General features: G+C 43.9%; 1 protein-coding gene across 1 annotated transcript in view; it reads left to right on the top strand.

The window, feature by feature from the left end:
- The window catches only part of LOC119379321 (cell division control protein 6 homolog), a 30,722-nt gene extending 16,441 nt beyond the window's left edge, over nucleotides 1-14,281 (top strand). The window contains exons 7-11 of the mRNA XM_037648599.2: nucleotides 3,806-3,900; nucleotides 4,143-4,210; nucleotides 6,429-6,634; nucleotides 8,512-8,649; nucleotides 13,927-14,281. Coding sequence (XP_037504527.1) covers nucleotides 3,806-3,900; nucleotides 4,143-4,210; nucleotides 6,429-6,634; nucleotides 8,512-8,649; nucleotides 13,927-14,019 — 600 coding nt within the window. The 3' untranslated portion in view covers nucleotides 14,020-14,281. The remainder of the gene's footprint in view (nucleotides 1-3,805; nucleotides 3,901-4,142; nucleotides 4,211-6,428; nucleotides 6,635-8,511; nucleotides 8,650-13,926) is intronic.
- The last annotated feature ends 2,132 nt before the right edge of the window (nucleotides 14,282-16,413 follow it).

Raw genomic sequence — 16,413 nt, 5'->3', positions numbered from 1 at the left:
ACCGTTCAAATTACGTAGCAGCACACAACACAAACGGCAAATTCGTAGACGTGGGGGAAGCTCCGCTTCAGAAAACAAATATACAGCCGATAGCACGGCAGTGGAGTCATTGGCTGCCGGTTGAGAACACGCACGGAGAACACCTTCCCGACCTTCCTCCTTGAGAACACGTTTTGAAAGAAACGTGCGGCAGCTGGTGGCGGCTTGCGATGTTGATTGGTAAGCGATTTTGCAGCGAGCACGGTTGGTGAGTCAGTATCCGGCGGGTTTCACGTAACTTCCTCTCTAGTTCGTGGCACGGCCGCTAGACGTGCCAGTTTGCGAAACTTCATTAAATTCATTATTTTCTGCTAGTCTCTGGCTGAAACGAAGGTCGTTTCAACAAATTTCAGCACCCTATCTTTCAATTGGGCCATTTATCTCGGTGGCGAAAATTTTTGTTCAGTATCCCTTCAAGGGGCCAGTAAACAACCAGGTGGTCCCAAATTTGTGATGAAGAGATAACTGTGCACTTGTACAATGTGAGCATGCTGCCACAATAATTTTGTGAATAAATGCTGTAATAAGGAAGTTCCATGTTATAGAACAATCATCTTTGCGGGGTTTTGGTTTCTCGCTCGGCCTTCCCACCCATTTATGCCACAAGGAGGGGTAGGCATAGCCCATTGTCATGGCTAAACGCACTTCGGCAACGTAACACAACGTTGGCGATTAATCATTGGCACGCAGCTGACTGAGCAAGGCTTCCTCCATGTGTAGCTCGTGTTTGAGCAGTTTGGTAAGAAATTGCGGTGGGAGGCGCTGGCGAGGTAAACAAATATGTGACATGCACCAGAACTTTGCGGCCAAAACTGCATCACCGCAGGGCCAAGGCAGCGTTTTATAGTGCAGAGGGCCAATAGACGAAGTCGGTGCTATGTACGGTTGCCCATAGGCAACATTATGTCACTCCACAAGTGAAGAGGACTGGTAAGACATAGAAATTTTTTTTCGAAATGGAGCGTCTGTGCAGCGCCGCAATATTAAAATGTGAACGCCGCGGCCTTCTGTACTAATTGCCAAGCTTGTTTGGCAGGTCTAAAAAAAGATGAACAAAATTCGTTGTTGGGCTAGTTGGTTTATGAAAAGCTCGTTAATTCGGATTTCTAGGGACCGGAAAAAATGTCCGAATTAACCGAATGTCCGAATTATCGAATGGTCGAAATAAACACAATAAATGCAAGAGTTTTTTCAACATACCTTTACTTTACAAGGTAATTGCGAATGCGTCTCTGTTTTCGAGCAGAAATTCGCGCGGACGCAATTTTTCTGAGCCCCTCAAGGTGCTCAGCAGCTCGCATGCTGTCTGCAGTGCCAAAACAAAATTCTTTAAGGACGACGAGGGCCTCCGCAGCTTCCTTCACAGTACGAAGGGGCCTGCATGGCTCATGGTGTGGCTGCTCCTCTTCAGGCTCTTCGTTCTCGGATTTGTCGCCATGCATCACTTCCTTGACGATTTGCTCATCAGTCAGAGAGCTGGCAGTGGCAATGCCATCAATGCCGATATAATCGGCGAGTGTCACTGCATCAGGCATAACACTTCCGAAATCCTGCCCGTCGTTGGCACCGTCGTTCGGCGACACTTCAGCATCGCTGGTGTCGGGTACAACAAAGCCACTGTGCCTGAAACAGTTGGCAATGGCGTGCGCAGGCGTGCTCTGCCACACATACGCGAAGAATGCTAACTGCGCTCAGGAGACTCACGTCGTATTGTTTGCCGACGTCATGGCACAGGAGCTACTTGTCAGGAGAGCCCATTTTTCAGGGCACGCAAAATTTCTACTTTAGTGGTGAAGTCCTTGGCCTCGTACTTGGGCCGCTTCGCCGGCGTTGCCATCGGCGGAGAGTGCGTTCACACGAGAAGTCAGCACAAAAGCACCAGCAACGATCAAGCTAAAGGAGCCGTACTGAATCGTTCCTCGATAAAACGGCGTTCAACGATGGAGCACACCAACGGGAACAACAAAAATGACACCGCGCCATGCCCACACGCTATCACATGCGAAGAAAAGGCGTTCAACCAGTCTCAAGTCAAGCCAAGCCGATAATTGATGTCCGTGGCGATGCAGCATTTGAGCTTCACTTTTGTTCCGAATGGTTCTTTTTTCGTTTTCGAGCCTCGCCAGCGGCCCGAAAGTCGCCGAATTATCCGATTTGCGGTCAAATCTGTCCGAAATAACGAGCGCCCAGCCTCATAGAGTGATGCATATATTTACATGGACCAGATGACGTGTCCGAATTAACCGATTTTCCGAATTAACGAGCTTTTACTGTAGTCTTAAATAGTGGGTAGCATTGTTTCAACACAGGACAAAGAAAGAAAGAACACTGATGCACAGGACAAGCACTTGTCCTGTGCATCAGTGTTCTTTCTTTGTCCTGTGTTGAATCCACGCTATCGAGTATTTAAGACAGAAAAAAAGTCCGAGCCTATTTACTGGCTCTTTAAGCAACTTCTTAAGTTAATGCATGTAAAAGAAGGCTCTCTGAATAGCTGCTATTTGTAAGTTCAAATATTTTTCAAATACATAGTTTACGAATATCTCAAAATACCAGCTGCACCGAAATAATGAAAAAAAAAAATTGGTGCAAAGGTTTGATAGATTTCCTTTCCTCGGGCACAGTATAGGCATAAAACATGGGTTTGCATTGTGCAACAGGCTACTTCGCTCGAGAGCCAGACTTTACCAGCTATACAATGATCGTTCACCTGTGCTGAAGTTTTGTGTATACATAGAATCTGTTTATTTTTTCCTGATGTCCCTATTTTTATTTTGGTCCTAAAATGATAAATACTAAGATGTGAACATTGTCTTATTTGTGAAAACAACTGTTACGTATTGTGAAAGTATCCGATTCTGTCTCAAAAATAGCTATACAGTAGACTCTCATTAAACGGAAATCTCTTAAATGGAAGAACTGCATCTAATATAGTTAGTTTCGTACTTGGATTCTTCACCCCTGTTCATCTCTCAGTAAACGGAACACATTTTCCTGGGCCCCTTCAGGTTCTGTTTAACGAGCGTCTGCTGTATTCACACACCCCTATAAATTCAGTTAATGAACTATGTGATACAGAGTAAATGCAATTTTTTTTTCTTTCTTTTAATTGGAGGCAACCCTAATCCTTGACTTGTGTGTCTGGTAGTGTCACTCGCACATCGGCATACACGTGCCCTAGTGTGATCCTTGGGTTAAAGCAAATCTCAGAGGCCACATAGAAAGAATCGCATGGTTGAAACCTGCTCTGCCAGGTGCCACAACGATCCCAGCTGCTCACAAGAAAACCATCTGTTCTTTCAATGAACACATTCAGTTAATTTTCATTAATTATCCTGGCAGTTAATTGGCCCCTATCTGTTAACATATGCTCCGATATCATATGTATCCATATATAACTCTGAACTTTAACTGGAACCATCAATTTCGTACTTTTTTTTTTTTTTAGAGAACTTTTTTTTTAATATTCAGAAAACTGGAAATGAGTGCCCAACCAGAAGTGCTTGGAAGAGAAACAAAAGTGACTCGTTGCTCGTGTCACTAAAATACATGGCTTTACCTCATAATAATTGCACGGAACGTTTTATGCTTCATTTGTGTGAGCAATGAATTGCTCCACGCCATGGTTTTCTTGCTCCGAAGGAAATTTTTCCTGCTTCAAAATGCCCGAAGCCACTGGCAACAGTTTGGAAACAGTGTGGCACTGACAAAAGTGAGTTACTCTACATCTTTAAAGCAATAAACATTATTTCTCTTACTATTTCAGTGTCATGCAGTCATACAGCCTCAAGCCATTCAGTTCTGTGCGCGGAAAATTGCTGCTTGCACAGGAGATGTCAGGAAGGCACTGGATATATGCAGGTATAGCCCCATTTTCTTTCTAAATCTTATTTGTCAGCTGCCTTCGTTTCACTCAGCAGTTTTGACTTGTGGCAAACTGAAATTTTGTTTGATGTGGGTGATTGGTAAGATTGAAAGTGCAGATTGAAATGAATTCAAAGTTCAGAAGCTAAAATTTCACTGCTACATGTGTTCATGTGTTGCTGATGTTTAGATGGATCATGAGTGCCAAATAATTGTTTTGTATGCAATTTTTTTTCCAGGCGAGCTGTTGAAATTGTAGAACGTTCCGCCAAGACTCAACAGGTTCTAGTTCCACGGCCCGAACATGGTATGATTAAAGCACTGCAAAATTCAAATTATTTCATTAAAAAATGCCCAGAGAGAGAGAAACAACATTTATTGAAAAAAAAAAAAATGTGGTTCATTGCGGGTGGGGCCCTTCTTCCAAGGCTCCACTGGCTATAGCGGCTCGGCGGGCCTGAACTATGGGTTGCCAGTTGGCTTCCCAGAGTACCTACCGCTGTCCCGAGCGACCGGCTACAGTCGACACAGGACATACGCACCCAATACACACGTGGTCGTGGGAGGCGCGACTCGCTAAAAAATGCCCAGTACAGCTTAGCTGGCGATGTTTCATGCAAATTAATTTAGTTAAATGGAATATTTTTATTGTTAATACTAGTAACTGCAAAATTTGAATTATTTAATTAAAAAATGCCCAGTACAGCTTAGCTGGCAATGTTTCATGCAAATTAATTTAGTTAAATGGAATATTCTTATTGTTAATACTAGTAACTGCAAAATTCGAATTTAATTAAAAAATGCCCAGTACAGCTTAACTGGCAATGTTTCATACAAATTAATTTAGTTCAATGGAATATTTTTATTGTTAATTGATACTAGTAACCTGTTAAGATGTCCTTTGTGTCATGTAGGGTAGCAGTAACGTTTTACTTCAGCATGTACATTTGTCCTGGCAGTGCATCAAGATAGGACAGCATTAGCCAAGCCTGTCCACTAGGCCTTTCCTTTTTATGCATTACAAGCATTTTCCAATAGCATATCTGGCGGGAGAATAAACATTTATTTAGAAATTGTTTAGTGAGTGGTGGGCGGGGTCCCTCAGTCCAGGGCCCTGCTGACGTTGGCCACTCATTTGGCCTGGTTTATCAGAGCGAACTGCTCCCTCAGGCTGAAAATGAAACAGCTGTGCCTCCTACCACTCAGGGTTTTTGGTGTTTATGTTGCCTTATGCACAGCAGTGGCATAGCCAGAAATTTTTTTTCGGAGGGGGTTCAACCATCCTTTTTTATCTTCGTGTGTGCATTTGTATGTGTGCGTGTATATGTACACATGCAAAATCAAATTTTTGAGGGGGCGGGGGGGGGGGGGGGTTGAACCCCCCCTGGCTACGCCACTGATGCATAGGGGTATGTTATCAATTTGGACATTATACGGGAGATGACGGCAATAACTCATCCAGAGTGTCCATATAGTTGCTATCGCAATGGAAAAGGACAGTAGTTCTCAAATTTCCCGATGCTTGTTTTATTGAGTGCAGAACGCTTTTTAAGCCACTTTTGCCGCATTACACGACTGTCCTGCGGAAAAGCATACTGAGATATAGAAGGGGCTATTAGTACTAGCTGTCAGGGACACGGCACATTTCGTTCCTTAATTACTGATTCGTGCACGCGCCGTGTAATGACGAGTACTAGTATGATTGCTGACGTCTAAAAAATTATTGGCAATCATTTGGAGCTGCTGTGTACGGCGTTTCTGCAGCCTTGAGAAATAATAGACAAAAGCGTATGCTAGTTTTCTTTTTTCGCTACCCCCACTTGCTCCTGCTTTACGAATCTCCCAAATTTCCAGGTTGCTAGGTTCGCAGGTCCACATTGGCATTTCCAGTGCCTGTCGAATTATTTGACAGGTCCTGCAAATGCTAATCTGAACTTAGTCATGGTTCGCACTGTGGGGTGGCTCAACGCACTGCTTTTATTGAAATAGCAGTGTTCACGTGCACTCTGCATGAATTAGCTGATGTTGAATGGTTTTTACGTATTTTAGTTTTCTTTTCTAAAAGTAAGCCTTCTTTGTTATACTGCTCCAAATTTGGGATTTCGGGCTAAAAAATTCAGGTTTCTTTTTTGCAACCTGCTCCAAATTTGGATTTTTGTGCTCCAAAAGCAACATTTTGCTGCTCCCTAAGTTGCTCCAAATCCTATTTCGGCTGTTGCACTCCTGTTAGACCAAACATACATGTGCCTCTATATAATAAATGGAGAGGATACAAAAACTGGGAAAGACTACAGACAGGGGTCTTCCCCCACTTACAACAGCATATCTTGAAGCTTTACTCAGGTGCGCACCATTCTTGTGGGAAGACAGTAACAGGACACTTTGTAATCTTGCTTAGTCAAGTAGATTTGAGAGGCTTGGACACAAGCCCACTTTGTCTTCCTTGCAATGACCCCAAAGTTAGTAAAGTTCCAGTTTATGTTTTTACCAGCACATACTTCAAGTGTTACTGCACCTTGTTACAGGTTATAATCTCGGCTCTCCCAAGAAGGCACCTCTCAAAGTGGTCAACATGGCCCACATCTCTTCTGTCCTGGCAGATGTGTTTGGGTCCTCGGCAATGGGCAGCAAGGACCTCAATGCTACGTTGCCATTGCAGCAGAAGCTTTTGCTATGCACACTGGTGGCACTGCTTAAAGTCAAGAAGTTGCGAGATGTTCTTCTTGGAAAGGTGAATGCATTAATGAGATCTTTTATTTTTGAAGCTTTGTAGACACTAATAGCACCGAAATAAGTTATACCATTACCTTTCAAAGTATCTACAATGCAATGAATAATGAAAGATTAATTTTAAGGGCTCGTTTTTCTTTGTTAGACACAATATTAATGAGAACTACCTGTTAGTTCTCATTAATACAATGCAATGAGAGGCACAGAACAAGAGACATCAGAAGGCAGTACCAATGCCTGTCTCCTAATATATTTCTTGTCCATTTAGTGCTAATGTTTTAAAGTTGTTTCTTAGATAGCCAATAACCTTCGCGTCAATTCTGTATTATGCATGATTTTTGCACTTCATCTGTATGTCTGCACAAGCATGTTTAAAGTTGCAGTATGCCACTAGTAAAATAATGTGTGAGTGCATTTTTAAAATTTTATATAAATTTGTGTCTGGTGCAAATCTAGACAGCGCAAGCAATCGCTCTTAACAGTCCTCTTGACTGAACCTAAGCAGCAAAATTGTGTTACGAAATGTGCTTTCTGTAATTAGTTCCCCCCTTGCTGCACTCATTATGGGCACAGTCCTGCATTATATTTGGCCTCAGCTAATAGCCAAACATTCTACTTGTGCTGATGGGTGGTTTGCTTTACAGCATAGACCGCTTATAACGTAAGTCGCCGGAGTCGCGAATATCCGCACTATAAGCGGTACCGCACTATAACCAAAACAACATTTTTGAAAGGTTGCACGTGTACAAAACATGACCAACAAGCAGGCGCGCGATTCCGACTATCGCGGTATGCGACTGGGGCGTAAGTTTGCATCTGCTTACATTTGAAAATGTTGAACTGTTAGCGTCCGCGTACCTGCGGTGCCGACATAACGAACGCGGAAAAAATGCGCCGTCACGGGAAGTCGCCGCGGTAACACACCGCGCGTCCGCGATGTCGAAAACGGTGGCGACCACAAACCACCACTCGAGTGTTTCACACGCACGCCCGCGTTTTCGTAAAAGATGTAAGTCACCCCTTCTAAATGCAACAACTGCAAAATGTTTCATTGACTCGGCACCAAACGGCAACTTCTGTAGTCCGCGGCCGCCGACATGGCAGCTAGCGCTCGTTAGGCCTAGCGTGTGCGTTGCAACTTGGCATGCCACCGCGAGAAGCTTGCCCTATGCAACACGGAGATCGGGAGTAGAAGAGATCGCACTCGCGAGCTAAACCGAGGGCATCACGCGTGAAACGAAGTTTCGGTTCGCGATCGGGAGAACAGCCGCGGCAACTATCCTGAAAAAGTCTTTCAAGCTTGTAAGTCCGCCTGTTGGTGGCAAAGGCGAAAGCTCAATCGCGTCTCAAAGCATTGTAACTTGCGGGGGAATCGGGGTTGCACACGCGATATCTGCGCTCTACGACGAAGCAACGACGAAGCGCGCATGTCAAGCGGCCGAAGGGGGCAAAGGCTTCTCCGTCGACCGCGCAACCGCTCCCCCCTCCTCACACCACGCACCTGCGCCGGGCTGCTGTCCCCCACAGCCATCCCCTTTTTTTTTCTCCCCCCGCTCCTTGTTCGTTCGTTCCGCGACCCCTCCTCCTTTGTAATGCCGTCGCCGCTCTCTCCCCCGCCGGCGCATCTCCGCTGAGAAGCACACTCGCACCCTCGCATCTCTGAGAATGTTCCGGCAGCCGCATTATAACCGGTCTTTCATCTCGGGGGTCTGCACAATAAGCGGTATGCGTATACATGGAGTTCTATGGGAGAGTAAACGGGAGTCAGAAAAAACCGCATTATAGCCGGTACTGCACTGTAAGCGGTTACGTTATAAGTGGTCTGAGCTGTACTATTCATTTATTAATTTCTCACCATTCAACGGTTGCTCAATGCAGCTTCAAGAAGCTTACATGCGCATCTGCCAGAGACATCAATGCTCTACTGACCAGTCGGACTTCCAATCCCTGAGCACCCTGCTAGAGTCAAGGGGCCTGATCACTGTCAAGAGGCACAAGGAGCTCAGACTGAGCAAGGTATGTGGCATTGCCAGCTGTAACACTGCTTTCTTTCCTTTGCTACCAGCAGACTCCCTTAAGGGGGGAAGAGGGTTTTTAAAAATCAAGATTCCCTTTACCAAATTTAATGAAACTGCGCAGTCTTGTTTAGTTTTCTTTGCTGATTCCAAATATGCAATTATTCTTCAAATATGTCCATTAGTTCCGAAGTTAATTAAAATTAATTAGCATTGTTTCCGGGAACAATGGAGCAACAACTACTCATCGAAATCTTGCTTTAGGCACATAGCCGGATACTAGGAAACATAAGCTTCACAGGGGTAGGAATACTTTTTTGATGTCCAAACTATTAAGAATTAAGGGCGCTACCTCCTTCTCAAGTACGATGAACCAACAAGCCCACATCACCACCCTAGTTGAACAGGAAGCTTTGATATGCTGTATAATTCTTAATAGTTTGCACATCAAAAAAGTATTCCTACCCCTGTGAAGCTTATGTTTACTAGTATCCGGCTATGTGCCTAAAGCAAGATTTCGATGAGTAGTTGTTGCTCCATTGTTCCCGGAAACAATGCTAATTAATTTCAATTAACTTTGGAACTAATGGACATATTTGAAGAATAATTGCATATTTGGAATCAACAAAGAAAACTAAACAAGACTGTGCAGTTTCATTAAATTTGGTAAAGGGAATCTTGATGATTTTTAAAAACCCTCTTCCCCCCACAAAGGAGTACCGACACAAAAATTTTACATGTTTTTTTTTTTTTGTTTTTTTTTTCGGTTGCAATAAGTAGGTAACGACCCACTTCTCACGGCTGGAAAGCTCGTTTGCTCGAGTGCGCAATGATTAATTATTTGGAGACAGTTTTATAGCGCCCAATCACAGTTTCGTTTTCAGGGAGCGTCGAGCGCGGCGGGACTCAGAGTGGTTTTCATGTAAACATAGCTGGCTATGTGAGCACAGAAAACTGCATGCACATGAGCACCGCGCGGACACCTCTTTTCAGTAAAGGCTCCCGCTTCCTGGGTGCTGCTATAATCCCCTCTGGGATGTTGCAAATATGCATGACTCCCAAAAAATGCACTGCCAAGGCAAGAACGTCAGCTTTTGTACTGCCGTGCAAGTCTGCCCCCTCTTTCCGTTGAAAAGGTCTGCTAGAAGAGAGCGCGTGGCGGTCGGTTGTTTACGCGAAAACTAGGGGTGTGCGAATATTCGAAATTTCGAATATTTTTCTAATAGTGTTTGCTATTCGATTCGGTTCGCACTGCAATTTTACTATTCGAACTTCCCAAGAACAAGTACAGTCAACGTCCAACTGAAAGTGCCCTCTTCAGATTTTCAATATGCTTCACCTCATTGCACTCCCGGTTGAAGTTAACCAAAAGACAGTCAACGTCCGATTAGAAGTGGTCCCTATATTTTCAATATGCTTCGCCTCATCACACCCCCACATTGCAGCAAAGCTGCCTTTCAAGCTCCGCTATGGTCGCAAGTGTGTTAACTAAAAAAAAAAACGCTGGTTCCAACATGGAGATGAAAGATGTGGCAGAGGTGTGGGCTCAATTAATGCTGCTTTGAACCTAAAATTTTGGCAGGAAGTCTGAAAAATCGGACGCCGAAGCTTTTTAGCATCCAAAATTTCAGATCCATCCAATCTCCATCCGTCATGGTGGTCTAGTGGTTATGGTGCTCGACTGCTGACTCGAGGGTTGTAGGATCAAATCCTGGCCGCTGTGGCCGCATTTTCGATAGAGACGAAAATGCTTGAGGCCCGTGTACTTGGATTTAGGTGCACGTTAAAGAACCCCAGGTGATCGAAATATCCGAAGCCCTCCACTGCGGCGTCCCTCATAATCATATCGTGGATTTGGGACATTAAACCCCAACAGTTAATATTATTAAGTTATCTCACCTTCAACATTTTGTGTCGGTACCCTTCTAAGCCATATAACATGTGTAAATGTGTGCGATTGCATGTGTAAACGCGCATGCATGCGAAAAGCAATGGGTGGAAGTTATTTTGAAGTCGTTGAATGTCCATTCAATCACTTCAGCCGGGTTGCTTTTGCTTCATGCTTTAGACTGTGCAACTTGCCAACTAAGTTTTCAGTGACCTTATATTTCACCTGCACAATACCTGCATTGTCGCCTCCAACTTGCTGGGCAATACTGTTGGAGCGTAGCCTCCAAAATCATTATAGTGCACATTTGCTCTATTCCACTGTTTAAGAAGACTTGAGAATACAGCCAACCTCCATTTCAGAATAACCTGCTGCTTTGTAGGCTTGCCAGGATACTTGCCTGGTTAAGTACGAGCTTGCATAACTTACGAGTGATAATGTATGGTGATCTCAAATACAGCAGTAGCAGAGTGCAGTAAAACCTCATTCACATGTTCCTGTTTGTAATGTATTCCTGGTTCTTATGCACTGAAATGACTGTTGTTAAATTCCCATAGGGCGAGCTATATTATATAGCTTCCCAGTTCTTGCATCTCTTACCAGCTGTTATGTCGTTTGATAGCAACTGTACTATATGTCACAGCTGATATGGTCACAAGCGCCTATTGTGTGGAGCCATCGTTGAAAGGAGCAGCAAAATTACCCGTCGTGTCTTACAAGCATAGCCAGGTGACTATCGTGCGGTTGGGATCTGCCCGTCATCTTTGTGATGTAGTGCTTACATTCCTGCCATCTGACCAAATGGTTATTATAGTGTGTGCTGTATCATGTTGCCTTCTTTCGTGCGCTAAAAACAATTTCCTGGTGTGAAAAATATTATTGGGTGTTATATTTTTCGACACCTTGTGTTCTTTTTCTGTGGTCACCTAAAAATTGTAATGACGGGATTGTTCTGTGCATCATATTGTAGATGCCTTCACCTTACTGCCATTCTGTTTTTGCATCTTCAGTACGTGCCTAGATGGACACACTACCGTTTCCACACATCTGCATGCGCACAAGTTCTGTCGTCATTTCAAATATACTACCAATGAGTGTTCATGTTAAACTGGATTCGGCAAAGCTACTCTAATGGCATACCTTGCCGCCCGTCTGGGGAGGCAGAGTAGGTGTGGGCAAGTGCCCCTGCCCCCACTTGTTTTTCTTATTGGGAGAGGGTACCTACTCCCAGCAATGCTGCATTGTGCTCTTTTATGGGCTTCGTGCGCTCAGTTGATGGTGCCACCGCTCTCCTAGTGTGCAGCGCCAATGTGGCCACCTCGCGCATTTTGTCCCTGTTCCCTTCCCGACGCGTAGCTCGTACTTTTGTGCGGTGAACGTCGATGCATGAAAATGGCAATGCAAAACGAGCCCCTCTCGCTTTTTTGCGGCTACGGATGAATAGCAAACTTTCAGGAATACTTCAAAATCGAAGTTGTTTGCTTCGGCGTGGCGACTTGTGTGCCGCTAATCACGTTTACCGTGTCAGATAAAAACTGCACAGTGCCGTCGGTCGATCGGAAATATTCGGAAAATGCGTCGCACAAATAAACAGCGTGGAGTTTGACATGTGTTTAGAAGCGAGTAAACTTTTTTCTTGGCATACAATAGAAAATACTTTTTATCGGCAGCCTCGTGCGTCAATATGACGTGCATTAGCAGAAAGCTAGGATAGTTGAAATGACATATTAGCGACGATAAAAAGAGAGAGGCAGCATGAAGTGCCCGTACCTTAGTTTTCTAGCGCTGTTAGTACATCGAACACTTTGCTAAATTATATGTTTGAACATGTGCAACTTTGTTTTTTGTCTAGTTCCTCCGATCATAAAGCCAATCCTGAGGCCCCTCAGCCCGACAGTCATGCGCAGCCGACACAGTGGGCACTGCAGAGGACTCTTTTGCGTCGCAATGGTTGCCACAAATCTCCGTTCAGGCTAACAATAATAAAAGGAACAAGGGAACCAACAATGTGTCAATATTACCTGGAGCTGTAGCATAGCCAGAAATTTTTTTTTTTTTTTTGGTGGGGGTTCAACCATACTTTATGTGTGTTGGTCCATGCATTTGTATGTGTGCGTGTATACATACACATGCAGAGTTAAAAAGAATCGGAGGGAGGCGGTTTGAATCCCCCTGGTTACGCCAGTGACTTGGATAGAAAGCGAAAGAAACTGTGCGAAGGTGTTGCACAACTGCAAGGTGTTGCAACTATTCAAACCTTCGTGACGATGTTGCTGAACATTCTTGCGATGTTTGAGAAGCTCCCTGGCACAATTCCACTGTTCGAAAATGTAGTCGCATCTAGGACGCGTTTGCTTATCGGGAGTGCCGAATGGCAGCGTTCCAACGTTTTTGCTGATGAGCCTCGTACGACTTCCATGGAAAATGATAAAATGCACCTTCGGCAGTTTTCCGGCCGTGTTCTTGTAGCTGTTGTGACATGCGAACTCGCAAGGGCAGATAGAAGTTGACTTTTTTCGTCGCGTACGCACGCTTGCGCTGCTAGGGGCCATTGCCAACCTGCTGTGGCTAAGCGCGGCTGTGCGGAGGGAACAGGGACATTTTGCCAGCAGCTGCCGCAGTGGTGCTGCATGTCCGATTTGAAACAGCAGCACACGAGGCCTATAGGCTGCAGAAATAAGAGTCTTTCCTGACCTCAAACCACTCAAACTTAGTACTGCAAAGTGTTGGTTATATGGACCTTTGCTCCATGGCCTCCTTTTTTTTCTCATTTGGAGCATTTGGATAGCGCTGCAGGCATCTGTACTCGATTGACCTTGCAGTGAGCCTGTGGTGCCTTTTCTGTCCATGTTGGAGAGTCAGCAAACCCAGCCATAGCGCCCTTTGTGCATTGCAGTGTGGAGGAGCTCAAGTTCCTTTCCTGACCGCACTCATAGGGTAATCCTTGCGCTAACTAGTGTACATAAAGCTAATGTGAAGGGCATGCAAGTCAAAACTTTGTTTTCTGCAAGAAACCTTGCATGTAAATCATGCTACAGAATGTTGTTTTATATACCGATCCTAGCGCTAAGCCTAAATGCTCATGTAGCCTGCAGCCAGCACAAAGTGGTTCTACTCATGTGCATCAAAGCGGATGCAGCATGTGATGGCTTCGTTATACAAAACTCAATGCAAATTTTCTTCCGTTTGTGCCGACCAATATGCGTTTGTTTCGTTGAGTGTATATAGTGCATTTCTGTACGGTTAAGGGCAAGAAGGTAATATCTAATGTATCATTTTTTTTCTTACTCTCTCGCTCTTCACTGTACCTTATAATTTGTCATTTTCAGGCAACGTTTACTTCTGATGCATTGAAGTGACCGCATTGCTAATTTCTCATTTATATTGCAGGTGAGCCTTAGGGTGGATGAGAAAGAAGTAGAGTATGTCCTTCAAGACAAAGCTCTTCTAGCAGCATGCCTCAACGACAGTGCCATTCTGTGAAGACTGTTAGGTGTCATCAGAACTATTGTGCGATTGTTTTACCTGTGTTCAACCCTGCATGCCTTGCATGTTTGCAAATGTCTTTCTATTGTAGCACATTAGTGGCAGCTGGAAAAAACTGTCATCAATTGCTGTTGTCTCTCAATGTCATGTTACAATAGTTTTTCTACAAGTACACAGTCACTCATAATGTTATCATGTGCACTCATATTCATTTGAAATCGAAACAATAAAATTTTACTCACCTATGGCAGTATGAAAAGTTGTTGATTTTTCATTGTCTCGGGAGAAAAACAAGCTAGACCTGACAGCCAAGCACATACACAGGCAAGTGCCGTCTATCAGATTTATTTTTCTGCACTGCTGACCTCACTGTCGCGGGATCGAATCCTAGCCGTGGCAGCTGCATTTTGATGGAGGCGAAATGCTTGAGGTGCATGTTAAAGAACACCAGATGGTCAAAATCTCCAGAGCCCTCGACTGCGGCGTCCCTCATAATCACATTGTAGTTTTGGGACGTATAACCCGAGCAGTTATTGTTTTTCTGCATTCATATAGTTTGCACGATGAGTTGTAGAATATATAGCTCATTTTTGGTTAATGGGATTACTCATTTAGCTCGCATGTTAATAACATATTAGAAGGTTGTACGAGATCACAGAAGCAGATTTGATGCATAATCGTTTGCCTCAGTGCTTGCAACTTAATCTCGATAAATTTGGTCCAACTGTGGTCATGTTCAGCATTGCAAGTAAGCAGACATTTTGCGATTCTGTTTCCCATGTGCACGGCTACCCAAGCCATGTTAACATGCCATATGCAAATGTTCTGTGGCCTTGTTCTGTACATTCCAGCTCGCATCAACTAAGGGTACCACAATGCCCTGGTGGAGGAGTACGTTGAGGCACCTAAATCCTCCTCGAATATGGCAACTATCAACATGGGCAGTGGTTGTTACCTCTGCACAAGGCAGCACTACATTTGCAATGCGGTTGAGCTTGGAGCCCGTGGCAAAGCAGTGCTTGTGCGATGTGCAACACAAAAATGCTGTTGGTGTTTTCGAGGACTACTTGCCTTAACGAAACTTTATGAATGACTCTTTTGCATATATATTTGTATTTGTGAATGTATGTATTACTTGTGTGTATATGTGGTAATTGTATATGTCATAGTCATCACCCAACACCTGGAGTAGCAAGCCAGGCAGCATCTCCAGGGATACCATTAAAAGTTGCTATCTATCTATATGCAGCACTTGTGCACTGTGAAAGATTGGCCATGAATTGGTTCACATTATGTAGGTGTACATCGTTGGAACTGCTGGATTGGCCAAGAGTTGAGTGGTTCAAAATAAAGTAAAGTAGAAACAACCAAGTTTTTATTCATATTCTTTTCTGTAGGGTCACAACATTCGAGTAGAAAAAGAGGGAAGGGCAATGTGAATCCTTGAGGACAGTAACTAATAAAATTATATAATAAATTTGGAAGGAGAGGAAATGAAGTTTCATTGCGCATTTGCAGTTCACGTGGATTCTACTATGTGAAATCTTATGAACTGCTAAAAAATCTCGAGTGGCAGCGCAAGCCTTCCCATTGCTGTGCTCAAAAGTCAATGTACCCATGGGTAGTAAAACTCACTAAGGGCACAGTTATTTTTTGCTCCAATAATTCATTTTCGTTTTATCTCGTAGTTAATACAGTTCAATAAAATACTATAGTGGCACCTTTGTCTAATTTACAGTTTAAAAAACTATGGTGCAATCCCCTACTTTCGTTTATGCACACAAGGCATAGGCTAATATATATAGAAGATTCGAAAGTACTGAAGTGCATAACAAAAATTGGACCTCGATGATACGTTCCCGTTTCGTACAATTCCCCGGTTCGCGATATATCGTTATCAAGCGAAACTGTGTTATATGTTAGTGCATTTGGATTGTACGTTTGCCCGAACAGTACATTTTTTTCCGCGGTTTTTTTTACGAACGTATGAATGAGGTTCTACTGTCTATTAAAAAAAAAATGCAAATCCTCCGCCGCTGTCGACGAGGGGGGTGGATAGCTTGGAGAAGGTGATCGCCATGCAGGAAGGTTGATAATAATAACCGGTTAGTTTGTTTAACTCTGTGGTAATGGGCTCGTGCCACTACGCGCATCTGCGCGTTTGAATCATAGAGAAATGGAAACAAGCTCCCTTTCTCTATGTCCGTACTTGGAGAAACGAAACTACGAACGGGTACGACGCAACAGGCAGAAACCTCACTATTACATTAACGCATTTTACTTAATTTTTTAAGCAGTAAATATGTCTAAAAAACGCTAAATGTGAGCAGCTTTGCTTTAGTTTGCTCGTATAACTTTAACTACTCACCTGTGGACCGGAAGTGACACACC

Source organism: Rhipicephalus sanguineus, chromosome 1 (genome assembly GCF_013339695.2).
Source record: "Rhipicephalus sanguineus isolate Rsan-2018 chromosome 1, BIME_Rsan_1.4, whole genome shotgun sequence".
Taxonomy (NCBI): domain Eukaryota; kingdom Metazoa; phylum Arthropoda; class Arachnida; order Ixodida; family Ixodidae; genus Rhipicephalus; species Rhipicephalus sanguineus.
The sequence above is the reverse complement of the archived record's forward strand: the minus strand, read 5'-3'. Positions and strand labels throughout refer to the sequence as shown.